This window comes from Oryctolagus cuniculus, chromosome 10 (genome assembly GCF_051225735.1).
Source record: "Oryctolagus cuniculus isolate XC-2025 breed Fujian yellow rabbit chromosome 10, ASM5122573v1, whole genome shotgun sequence".
Classification (NCBI taxonomy): domain Eukaryota; kingdom Metazoa; phylum Chordata; class Mammalia; order Lagomorpha; family Leporidae; genus Oryctolagus; species Oryctolagus cuniculus.
The window spans coordinates 28,653,290-28,664,073 of record NC_142876.1 but is presented as its reverse complement, the minus strand read 5'-3'; the positions used below and the strand labels follow the sequence as shown (position 1 = coordinate 28,664,073).

Genomic DNA, 10,784 nt, shown 5'->3' with positions numbered 1-10,784 from the left:
CAACCCACCACAGGAGGGCCATGAGCATTGCAGATTAGCCAGGGACCTCAACATGTGCTGAACGTGCACTTCTCTACCCCCGCTTCAATCTGGAAGCAGCTTCACCTCGGAGCCCTCAAGGAGCCCGAGAATTAACTGACAGCTGCCAGGTTCCTTGCTCTCGGCTGCTTTCCAGCCGCCCAGTGGCACTAACAGGCCTGCTGCATGTTGGACAGCGGACCCAGGTTTTGTGAGGTCTACGGCAATTTGGAATCTTCCAGGGAGCACATTTCAAAATCATCTATACACGATCTCCCAAGCTAGGAATCTGCACGCTACAGAAAGAATGAGTAAACCTTGAAAGAGGAGTATGTGGCTCCAACACAGCAGGAGTCACAAAGCCCGGAGTCCTGCAACGCCAACCAGGTCATGTCTGGGGAGGAAGAGGCCATTAGTGACTGCAGGAAAACCACCATGTATGTCAAAGGAAACTCGATCACAAGACACCGCTACCATCTGTACAGTTAGCAGAGTCCCAGCAGACAGCAGTAACCCAGAGACACAGGTAGCACAGGTGCCACCACCCCCAAATCCAAAAGAGCAAGGACAGGAAAAGGTTAGGGGAAACTGAGTCACATGGAGCTGGTCACCTTCTGGTGCTCCAATTCGCACTGAGGAACAGTTAGCCTGAGGGATCTGGGAGGGAGGTGGCCAAGGGAATGACACTGTTCCCTCCTTCCATTTCCAGCTGTTCATCCCTACACCCAGAGGGCCTGGGGAGTTTAAGTGATCCACACAGCCTTCTGGGGGTGTAGGGACAGGACAAACGGGGCAGACTTGAAGGGTCACGTGGAAGACACTTGGCAACTCAAATTGATCCACTGAGTAATGAATGACTCAGGCAAAACTGATGCGTATACTAGGAGGATGTAGTGGGGTAGAGTGTGTAAGACAGCCGTATCTCAACTAGAACAGGAAGTCAGTAACATCTGAAGGTGGTCTTTCAAAAAAACTGCCATACAGGTTAGCTGGAAATATAGAGATAAATACCAAAAGCAACAGCTCAATTAGTCGTCTTTGGGAAAGAATGGTGTCAAGACATCCTAGGTCTTGCAATATTATCTGAGTCCTTAAACCAACAGCACACTTGCTGCTCGAATGAGTGGGCATTAGCCTAGCTGCTAAGATGCCAGCTAAGGTGCCTGCATTCCACACTGGAGCACCTGGGTCCTACACAGACTCAGCTTTCCCCACTGCAGACCCTGGGAGGCGGCAGAGATGGACCAGCCGGGTTCCTGCTATCGACAGGGGACACCACGCTGTATTCTCAGTCCGACTTCAGCCCAATCCAACCCTAGCCATTGCAGACATTTGGGGGAATGAACCAGCTGAAGGGAACTCTCTCTCAAATAAAGAATTTCAATACAACTTCTTAAAAGTTACTGTGGGGAGCAACTGAGACTAGACTGAGTTACTGGAATTAAGACTTATTCTATGCATCTGCTCTCCCACAATATGGCGCTGAGAGAAAGAGACCAAACAACCTCTACGCAGCTGCCTCATCAGTTTGACAAGCTGCAGGAGCTGATCCTGCTCCTGATTGGAGGAAAGCAGTGTGCTCGGCGTGTGGGTAGCAGAGTTGGGATTGGTGGAAGAGGACTATAAAGGAGGAGAGAGACAACATGCACCAGGAACATCTAAGGGGAACATCTATCTGAAGGAACACCTGTGCAGCCCCCGAGAGAGCCGGCCGGCGGTGTGCCGCTCCCCCGCGGAAGTGGGGAAGGTGGCAGGGGGAACCGCCCTTCCACGGAGGTGGAAGGGTCGGTAGCCAACCCGGGAAGGACCAGCAGCAAACCCGGGAAGGGCCGAGCAGACAAAAGAACAGCGCAGGGTCCTGTGTTGTTCCTCCGTGAATGGGGGAGCGACAATTACTAGAAGACTACTCAAAAAACTAACAGTGGTAACATCTGTGGAGCTGGAAGATGAAGAAATAAGAGAAAGAACATTAACTTTTAATTTGAAAAAAAAAAAAAAAAACTTATTTGAAAGGCAAAGTAACAGAGAGCTCTTCCATCTGCTAGCTCACCCATCAAATGGCTGCAACTGCCAGGACGGGGCCAGGCTGAAGCCAGATTAGAGTGCCATCTGGTCTCCCATGTGGTAACAGGTGCCATCTTCCACTGCTTTCCCAGGCACATTAGCAGGGCTGGATTGGAAGCAGAGCATCTGGGACTGTAACTGCCGCTCTGAAATGGGCTCCCAGCTTTCCACTGAATGTGCTCTTCTACTGCAATTTTTATAAAGTTATCTTTACATCTTAGAGAACAAACTCATCACCTGGATATAACATATTCAGAAGGGCTGGGGCAGACAAATTGAGATCTACTGATTTATTTCAGTGAGGTCCAGGGTTAATGATCAGAGGCATGCCTTAACAAAGCCTTAGTTAGGATATATTTTTATCATCTTTGAATGTTTACAGATCCCCACAACTGAAGAAGCCCAAGTGGAAAGACCACATAGAGAGCCAGGTCACTAGCAATGAGCAAGCCCAGGTCAGAAAATAACTGTCCAGCCAAGTGACTGTTGAAAACTACTCAATTCCGGGGTGTCTTGTATGTAAACATAGCTAACTGTTGGGGCTGGTGTTGTGGGTGTAGTGAGTTAAACCGGAACCTCAACACCAGCATCCCATATGGGTGCTGGTTCGAGCTGATCCAGCTCCCTGCTAATGCGCCTGGGAAAGCACCAGAAGACGGCCCAAGTGCTCGTGGCCCTGCACCCATGTGGGAGACCCAGATGAAGCTCCTGGCTCTTGGCTCCAGCCTGGCCCAGCCCCAGCCACTGTGGCCTTTCGGGAAGTGAACCAGCAGAAGGAAGATCTCTCCATCTCTCCTTCTGCCTTTCAAAAAAGCTGACTGCTATCCCAACACTATTAAGATGCTTTCAAATGAGGTGAAAATTTCCTTTTTGAATATTTAAAGAGACTTAAAAAGAACCACAAGTTAAACAGAATATTTAATACATTTGTAGGAATAGAAGGAATGCAAGGACTGGAATTTTACAACATACATCAGATGCTTAAATAAAAGATGTTTCATTCATCAATCAGGTTTTCTCTATGTCCCTGTCTCTTCTGTCTTCCTCAGAGCATTACAGAGCACTCACTACTCTCATGGACAGACTGCTTCACTGCGTTGGAAAGTCATTCTTTCTTTCTTTCAAGCTTTATCCCCCGCACTGTTTCACAGTAAAAATTTACTCTGCTCAGACTAGAGGCGCCCAAAGAAATGAGAGCACACATCGGTCATTCATATGAATGAACGCTAGAGAGGGTCAGGGCTGTTAAGGACTGACTTAGCAACATCTAAGTATCTGCTGGCACAAACCTTCTATTTATTCATATTATTAAAAGTGCAATAATAGGAATGGAAATCTACATTAATGAAAAAGGAACTCAGGAATGCGGTCATTAACTATAACTAAGTACATTTTAAGTATAAATACCACATATTCCCTGCTCGGTACAGGGGATACCTAAACCAGCCAGCCTGAGTTCTGGGCTCAGAGAAAAAGGTCAGAGACAGTCATGAAGAAGGTGCTTCATATTATCACGTCCATGTGCGAAACAACTGAGATCCCGTGGGGAAAGTCACTTCAGTCTTTCTTTTTATCAGGGATTTCCGTTGGTCCTTTCGTTGGTAATCCATTTGTGTCTGTGCCCTAAAATGAAAATACGGTTTAGGAATTACTACCACAACAAGATTATTAATTGTAAGAGACATTCTGTGTAAAAATGGACAACAAAGTTCGGAATGAAGAAAATTGTGCTTCTAGAAATGTGTGGGGCGCTTCAAGTAGCACAGGTGAACAAGACCAAGGCATGGACACAAAGACAACAGAGCTGTCTAAGTAAACTCTTAAAAATGTTCATTTGCTTTGGCTGTAAGGCAAGGAACCAATGCATTCATCACAGGGTTGGTGGAATTTAACTACTTAAATTGAGAAAAATGAATGGAGCTTCTGGTTCCAAAAAAATGCGCCCTCCATTTACCCACCCTTATTCGAAGTGTCCGAGTGTCCTTACCTTACAGTCCACTCTCCCGTTATCACTGGATTCTTGCACAGCCTTTCTGGGCCATATGCGGCTAACAAAAGGGGAAATCAGCGGGTATATGTATGGCTCCAAGAATTTTTTGTAGATCCAGAGCAGAATGGGAATGACGATACAAGGAATGCACACCATTGTCCCAGCTTTGAGCTCTTAAATCTGTTGAGTTATGGGGAGACAAAAATTTAGTTCATCGTAGAAAAATGACTGAAGGGATGCACCTTAAGGTATGTGAAAAGTCTATTTCGACACTGGAAAACATACTATTCGCCCCAAGTAAGAGTTATTACATAAAAACACTATCGGCGAGTAAAGGAGTAGCAGGTGCTAGACGGGAACGTGCAGTGGGGGCGCCTGCTTCCACCCCTTTCCCATCACGGCTTCCCAGGTTGAAGAAGACGCACCTGCGCAGGTGCGAGCAGGTGAGAGATGTTATCAATTCATTCAACCCTCCGGCAAAAACACGATGTTACCTCCTCTACCAAGCCTTCAAAACCAACCAAACCTCTTCAAAGCAACCGGCGGGCGGTGCTGCGGGCCCCAGGCTCAGGTGGTGACTGGCGACCCCTCCATCACAGAGAGCCAGCTGTGTGCTACGTAAGTTCACGCGTGACAGGCTGCAAGCCCTCAACCACCGCACGGACGCCTTTGCTAACAACTTTTTAGCTCTCTCCAAAACGAAGCTTTTTGTATTTTCTCCCCGAACCCCCACAACGATCCTGTGAGAAGCTATTTGACTTTACGTATACAGAAACCGTTAGAAAATTCCAGAAGGGGGCCAGAGAGACATTAATTACGCGCCGCAAGTCGACAAAGCGAGCGAAACGGCGTAGAGCCGTCGCCGAGCGCGGGCCCGCGGCTCCGCCATCCCTCCCGCGGGGCCAGAGCGAACGCCGGGCCGGTGGCAGGGGCCAAGGAGACCGACCGAGACGGACGGAAGGGAGGCGAGGCGAGGGGAGGTACCGCCGGGCCGGCGCTCGGGGCGAGCGTACCGTGAGGGCGCAGGCGGGCCGCACACCGACCGAGGGCTCCGCAGGCTCCGTGATCGCCGCGACACGACCCCGTCCCGGTCCCCGCCCGCGTGCCCCCCCACCCAGCTCACCGGCGGCCGCGAAGCCCGAGCGCCAACGTCCGCACTTCCGGAGGGAGGGACGAGCTGTTGCCGAGCCAATGGGCACCCCGAGAGGGCCGACAGAGCGCGCCTGCGCCAGCCTGGGTGCACAGGGCGACGGTGACGCCGCGGGTGGGCGGGCGCGGCGGCGCTGCGGGGCGCCCGGCGGAGCGGGCCGGGGAGAGGCTCTCTGCGACGCAGGAAGGTCAAAGCCCTCCACACGCAGCGCGTGTGCGACAGGCCATCGGCAGGTGCCGTCGCCGGCCAGTCGTTTGTTGCTAGTGTCTTAACTTCTAGGGCAGGGGTCTTCAGGTCCTCACACGTCACGTTCTTAAAAGTGACGACTAAGCCACGTCACTCAGTAGGGCGGCTGTGGTGGGAAGCCAGGTCGAGGAAGGAGAGGTCATGCACGCTCCTTTAAGAGCGCTCCCTCGGGGTTTATTGGTTTCCATGGCTTAGCAACTCCTCTGGAACCCGTCCCCGCACGTCTCTACACGTCCTGTATGGAAAGCAGGCTACTGAGCCGGACTAGAACGTCTGTCCCCATGCTCGTTTGTGATGCCAGCAGCCGGCCTTGAGACAGCCTGACCGGAGGCCTTAATTCACTGTGGAACGTGAGGGGACGAGGGACTGGCCCCCTCCTGACGCCGTCTCTACCACGTTGCCCTGCAGAACGTCCTCTCCGCAGACATCACCAGTGGAAACCGGCCGCAGCACCCCAAGCCCTCGCCGCCTCCTGAACCCTGCTATCCCCACCCTCAAGTCCTCCTGACACAAAGCTCTCGCAGAACCACCTGCAGCGGCAGAGCACTCAGGGATGCCTGGCGGCTAGAACACTGTGGCATAACCCACGGCATGCTATGAAGGCCTGAGACACGGGTCAGGTCCCCATCTTAACCAAACACTGCTAATCTATTACCAGAAAACATGTTAAGTGATTGGAGAGTGACCACTAACAACCGCAGCCTTCCTTCTCAGGGTGAAGAAAACTTGCAACACATGCACTAAATACGGCACAAGGGCTTGCGTTGTACTTGGGCAAACTGAAAGGAGTGCTACATCCCAAAGTTGCTGACAAGACCCCCGATATTCAAGAGCCTCACAGCAGCATATGCACGGACCAACACTGAGTGGCAGGGGGCACACAAAAATAGGATTTGAGTTCTGATCCTAAGAGAACTCATTTGATGCGTTTATGAAGACATAAAAGGTTTACTAATAAAGACAACCAACGTTCTTTTAATTCGTATTTATTTTATACTGAGTTTATTCCCGAGCCATAAGTTTTTGCTTCTTTAGTTTCTTCTGGGATATCTGGGGAGAGAAAAAACAAAAGGACTGTTAAATTCTTGGAGGACTTAAAGTTTATGCTTAACAGAGGCGGCAGGAAGCCTGGCAGATAAGGACTAAGGCGGAGAAAGGATGGTATTTCCTTGATAAGCAGCATGCTCCATCCATTAGGTGTGGAGTATGGGGCGTGGCTTAGCCTGCCCTGTCTGAAGTGGCTGTGCCTCCATAGGCAAATCACGGGGGTCTGATGTACTTTACCAATCACAACCTTGCTGTTAGTCAAGCAAGTCAAGCAAGTATATTAAAAATGAATGATAAAACTGGCTAAACGGGTTGCTCAGAACAATTTCCTTTCACGGTTATTCCAAAGGTGTCCTAAGATAGCCATCACAGCAACCCCAAATCTGCCCTCAACTGGACAGAGAACCACTAAGTGGTTTACCTTTTTCTTTTGCGCCACCTCCTCTTCTGGCTTAGGAACAATCTGTTCCTTCTCAGTGAGGATCATCTCGATGTGGCACGGGGAGCTCATGTACGGGTTGATCCGGCCGTGGGCTCTGTAGGTCCGGCGGCGCATCTTGGGGGCCTTGTTCACCTGGATGTGCTCAATGACCAGAGAATCTACATCCAAACCCTGGAAGAACAAAATCCCCTTTAACATCTCACACTGCAGCACTTGCCCTTGCCCTAAGGCCCTTGGCTTAGTGAGCTAACTTTTCAAAGGCAATGCTTTCAGACTTTAGAATCATTTACACTGTTGTCTGCTTTCGCAGGCCACAATTTTAAGCAGCCTCCCTAAAGGTGGTTCAACAGGAGTTGAGCACAAAGCAGAGGCACCTCTAAGCACTGACTTTACACAGAACTCCAGTTCTGTTCTAGGCTTTCAAATGCAGAACAGTAAAGGATAAACCCTGGTGTTTTGTCAACCATCACTGTTTTAACTTCTGAAGTTTAACATTCCCTTCATTATAACTCTAACATACCACATTAACCACCATCAACCCTATCCTTTTGTTGACTTACTACAAAAAACCCACTTCACAATGAACTCCTAGTGAAATACCAGCAATATAAGAGACAGAAGGCAGAAATGTTTCTTTTCCAAGTACCTCAATAAGGGAAATACTAGTAATTAAGTCTTAGGCATGGGCAGACTGAGTCTTTATGGCATGCCAGAGGCAGGAGGTAGAGATTTTAGTAAATGAAAAGGCTGTTATTGAGAAAGATAATCAATCAAGATATCAGTGTCATTAGCACATATTTATAAGTTTAAGAATGCCAACGGCCTAGATACCTTCAGCTCAGCATTACTCTCTGCATTTTTAAGCATGTGCAGCAGAAACTCGGCACTTTTTTTGGGCCAACGACCCTGGGTCCAACCCCACTGCTTGGCCTGAAAGAAAACGAAAAGAGATAATCAGTGACTTCTTTAAATTAACACTGCAAACAAGATGAATGTATTTGCTACAACATCAGGGTTGCTCAGAACGTGTTTTATTTCACGGTTAATCCAAAGGTGTCCTAAGATTTGTCATCACAGCAACCAGAAACAGCATGATAAAGGCCCACCTTAGCCATTCCATCTCAGGTTTCCCTGCAGTTATGGAACTACGAATTCTTACCTGGGCACATCTACCAACTCCACCGTTGTACCGACGGAATGGCACACACTGCTTCTTTAACGTGACGTCTTTCAGGTATTTGGTGGCTTTTCGGATATGCATACCCTTGATGGCCTGGGCAGTTTCTCGAGTGTTCTAAGTATGAACACAAATATTTGTCATTTATGTCAAATCATACTTAAGCAAGCAATCTGCATACTGTCAAAATGTCAACACGGACCAGCAGTTAAAAAACCACCCTTCTCCATTCTTGGGAGGTGAGGTAGTCCAATGTCAACCACCCTGTGGCTGAGGGGGAAGCAGCCCTAAACCCCTGCCTGCTGTGAAACGTTCAGACCCGGTCATCTTGGACGTAATTCTAAGTCCCACCTCGAGCTGCAGACTGCTTTCCCACAAATCCTAAATAACGTTGCTCAGGATACCCGGATGATCAATACTCAAATCAAAGATGGCCGCTCAGAACTGATTGGTTATTTCACGGCTAACTCCAAAGGTGTCCTAAGAAAGGCATCACTGCAGCCACCTTGTAAGAACGGTGCAACGCAGATGCCCTTGGGCTCTGATTCACATACCTTAAAGTGAACGCGAAGATTCGAGCCTCTTGATTTGCATGCTAGAAAATAAGACGTTCTGGTTAATTTCGGGCATCTTGCGTGTACCCCAATCAGAAAATACAGACGCAGCTCCCGTTCGCACTTACATTTTGTGGGGTTTTCTGGGTCCAGTGAGTAGCGAACCATTTTCGCAGGTCACCTGCAAGGGCACAGTGGTAACCCCGTCAATCATCCACAGTCCACAGCAGTGACACAGCGTAAGCGAATTACTAAATGCGCCCCACAGCTGCTCAGAGAATGGTTGGTTTCATGATTTATCCAAAGGTGTCCTAAGAAATGGCATCATCGCAGCGTTCTGTTCTCCTCTGCGCCTCCCAGCGCTGGCTCACAGGGCCCTCACTAGCAGCATACACGACGTACGGCGTGTTTCAACCCAACCCGACCCTCGAGGGGGCACGGCAGAACTCAGTCCACATCCTCCCTCCCCCCCTTTCCACCCAGCTCAGACTTCCTGGGGATGAACCACGCTGGGAGCCACCCCGTGCGCTTTGTCGAAACGAGCCAAGCCCTGACCCGACTTTAACTCCCCCACTCTCTCGCCGCGTTCTCGGCCACCACTCACCAAGGCGCCGGACCTCTGGAGCTGGAAGTCGGCACGGACTACAAGCCGCCCGTGCTGCCGCCTGCCGCGGGGCCCTGCCACCCCCCATTCCCACCCATAGCCCTCTGCAGGTAGCAGAGGCCGGCTGGTCCCGGAGCGCCAAGTCGGGCCCCCGCCTCATTCCTTTACACAGGGGAACACCGCCTCCAGCGTGCAATCGTAGCCCTGGGATTTCTCCCCACGGATGCCTCAGCGCCGGAGACCCCAAAGCCAGGATGGCGGCGATGGCAAGCGGATTGCGCGCTCAGAGAGCCACGACATAGTCACTCACCTAAGGCCGCTTACAGGAAGAGGAAGAGCAGTGGCTTCTGGGAGAATTCATGAGATCCCGTCCTCTCGCGAGATTTCCAGACGAAGAAACGAGATCTCAAGAGCGGTGGAAGGCTGAGAAGAAAGGGAGTGTGGGATATGTTTTAAGAAGGTCTGAAAACGAATGGCCGGCTTAGAGACCATCTCAAAATTCTCTCTTTTTTTTAAATCCGGAAAAAAGTTACAGGTTTTAACTATGAGTTAAAAACAGGTTCTAGGACAGGACATTTGTCATCACGATATGCAGGAGACATTTCATTTACTCAACAGTCGTTAGGTTTGTGTGATCGCGTGCCCCTAAAACTGGTTTGTAAATGGATAATGAAGGCGAAGAGATGGGATGTAGTTATGGTAACCGGGATATGTCCCCTAGTCAACCGTGTCGTCTTCAGTACGAAGAATGTGCTAATGGAAGGGTCTGGTTCTACGTCATTATTTCCCTTGCCGCGTCCAGGTCTTCAGGGCTGGGATGGGGTCTTTGCATTTCCTGCTGTCCTTGTCACCGCTGGTCAAGCCCTGGTCGCCCGCCCCGTCGCGGTGGCTGCACTTTGCTCACGCTCCACGCACGGGCGGGCTCCGGACGCAGCACCAGGTCCGCTGGGGCCCTGGACCGCAGCCCCAAGCCCCTCCCTGGGCCCCTGGAGCCGGACGCCGCGGCCCTGCCCTCAGAGCCCCAGCCCACAGCTCTCTCCGGGACAGACCCCGATGGTCACCACCGCTGCGCGTCTTTCCTGAGGCCGGTGGATTTGTGACACGCGTGGCCCGGAAGTGCAACTCTCAACCTGCGCCTCCAGGGTCTCCCTTAACGTTCTGGTGGAGACCAGAATGGAGCCGCTGGTGAGGGCGGACTCCGTGCCAGGCACTGTTTTCATCATCAACCCTTAGCGCAAGGGCTGGAAGATAGTTCCATTTTGTAAATGAAATTGAGGCACAGAGAACTCAAGGGAGCCCCTGAGGTGGCACAGCAGGCATGCACCGACCTGGAGGCAAGGGCAGGTTTCCAGGTCCTTGTGCCATCTAAGGATCAGCTGGAATGCGTCTTCCACGTTCCCGACGCAGCCACTCTTCTAAGATGGGCGCCGACTGCCGTCTTCCGGGTTCCACTACTGTGCGTGTCGGGGCCTCCTGTTCCCAACACCTGGGG

At 50.7% G+C, this 10,784-nt stretch overlaps 2 protein-coding genes and 4 non-coding genes across 11 annotated transcripts; all 6 read right to left on the bottom strand.

Annotated features, from left to right (window-relative positions):
- Positions 1–2,983: 2,983 nt before the first annotated feature.
- C10H18orf32 (chromosome 10 C18orf32 homolog) lies at positions 2,984–5,234 on the bottom strand. Of its 3 annotated transcripts, none has more exons than XM_008261290.5 (3): positions 4,498–5,234; positions 4,070–4,252; positions 2,984–3,705 (listed from the first exon to the last, which is right to left on the bottom strand). In XM_008261290.5, the coding sequence occupies exons 2-3, from the start codon at positions 4,226–4,228 to the stop codon at positions 3,640–3,642; spliced, it is 225 nt and encodes a 74-aa protein (XP_008259512.1). In that variant the 5' UTR covers positions 4,229–4,252; positions 4,498–5,234; the 3' UTR covers positions 2,984–3,639. The 3 variants fall into 3 exon arrangements, with proteins under 3 accessions (XP_008259512.1, XP_008259510.1, XP_008259511.1); XM_008261288.5 differs by having other exon boundaries at positions 5,086–5,234; XM_008261289.5 differs by having other exon boundaries at positions 5,196–5,234.
- Positions 5,235–6,438: 1,204 nt separating this feature from the next.
- Positions 6,439–9,717, bottom strand: RPL17 (ribosomal protein L17). Of its 4 annotated transcripts, none has more exons than XM_002713529.4 (7): positions 9,603–9,717; positions 8,817–8,869; positions 8,689–8,729; positions 8,117–8,251; positions 7,789–7,887; positions 6,937–7,128; positions 6,439–6,518 (listed from the first exon to the last, which is right to left on the bottom strand). In XM_002713529.4, the coding sequence occupies exons 2-7, from the start codon at positions 8,854–8,856 to the stop codon at positions 6,471–6,473; spliced, it is 555 nt and encodes a 184-aa protein (XP_002713575.1). In that variant the 5' UTR covers positions 8,857–8,869; positions 9,603–9,717; the 3' UTR covers positions 6,439–6,470. The 4 variants fall into 4 exon arrangements, with proteins under 4 accessions (XP_002713575.1, XP_002713574.1, XP_089161886.1 ...); XM_002713528.4 differs by having other exon boundaries at positions 9,293–9,631; XM_089305760.1 differs by having other exon boundaries at positions 8,817–8,999; positions 9,603–9,626.
- On the bottom strand, positions 6,827–6,890 carry LOC127492548 (small nucleolar RNA SNORD58). Its single transcript, XR_007922060.1, has one exon. It is a non-coding gene; the product is annotated as a small nucleolar RNA SNORD58 (small nucleolar RNA).
- LOC127492547 (small nucleolar RNA SNORD58) lies at positions 7,972–8,037 on the bottom strand. Its single transcript, XR_007922059.1, has one exon. It is a non-coding gene; the product is annotated as a small nucleolar RNA SNORD58 (small nucleolar RNA).
- LOC127492550 (small nucleolar RNA SNORD58) lies at positions 8,568–8,635 on the bottom strand. Its single transcript, XR_007922062.2, has one exon. It is a non-coding gene; the product is annotated as a small nucleolar RNA SNORD58 (small nucleolar RNA).
- LOC127492549 (small nucleolar RNA SNORD58) lies at positions 8,956–9,021 on the bottom strand. Its single transcript, XR_007922061.1, has one exon. It is a non-coding gene; the product is annotated as a small nucleolar RNA SNORD58 (small nucleolar RNA).
- Positions 9,718–10,784: the final 1,067 nt, after the last annotated feature.

Excerpts from the sequence above, each read along its gene's own strand:
- C10H18orf32 (XM_008261290.5), bottom strand. The coding sequence starts at position 4,228 with ATGGTGTGCATTCCTTGTATCGTCATTCCCATTCTGCTCTGGATCTAC. Across the intron at positions 3,706-4,069 it reads ACGGGAGAGTGGACTGTAAG|GGCACAGACACAAATGGATT; the intron begins GTAAGGACACTC and ends TTTTCATTTTAG.
- RPL17 (XM_002713529.4), bottom strand. The coding sequence starts at position 8,856 with ATGGTTCGCTACTCACTGGACCCAGAAAACCCCACAAAAT. Across the intron at positions 8,730-8,816 it reads CCCAGAAAACCCCACAAAAT|CATGCAAATCAAGAGGCTCG; the intron begins GTAAGTGCGAAC and ends CTTATTTTCTAG. Across the intron at positions 6,519-6,936 it reads AGGTGGCGCAAAAGAAAAAG|ATATCCCAGAAGAAACTAAA; the intron begins GTAAACCACTTA and ends TTCTCTCCCCAG.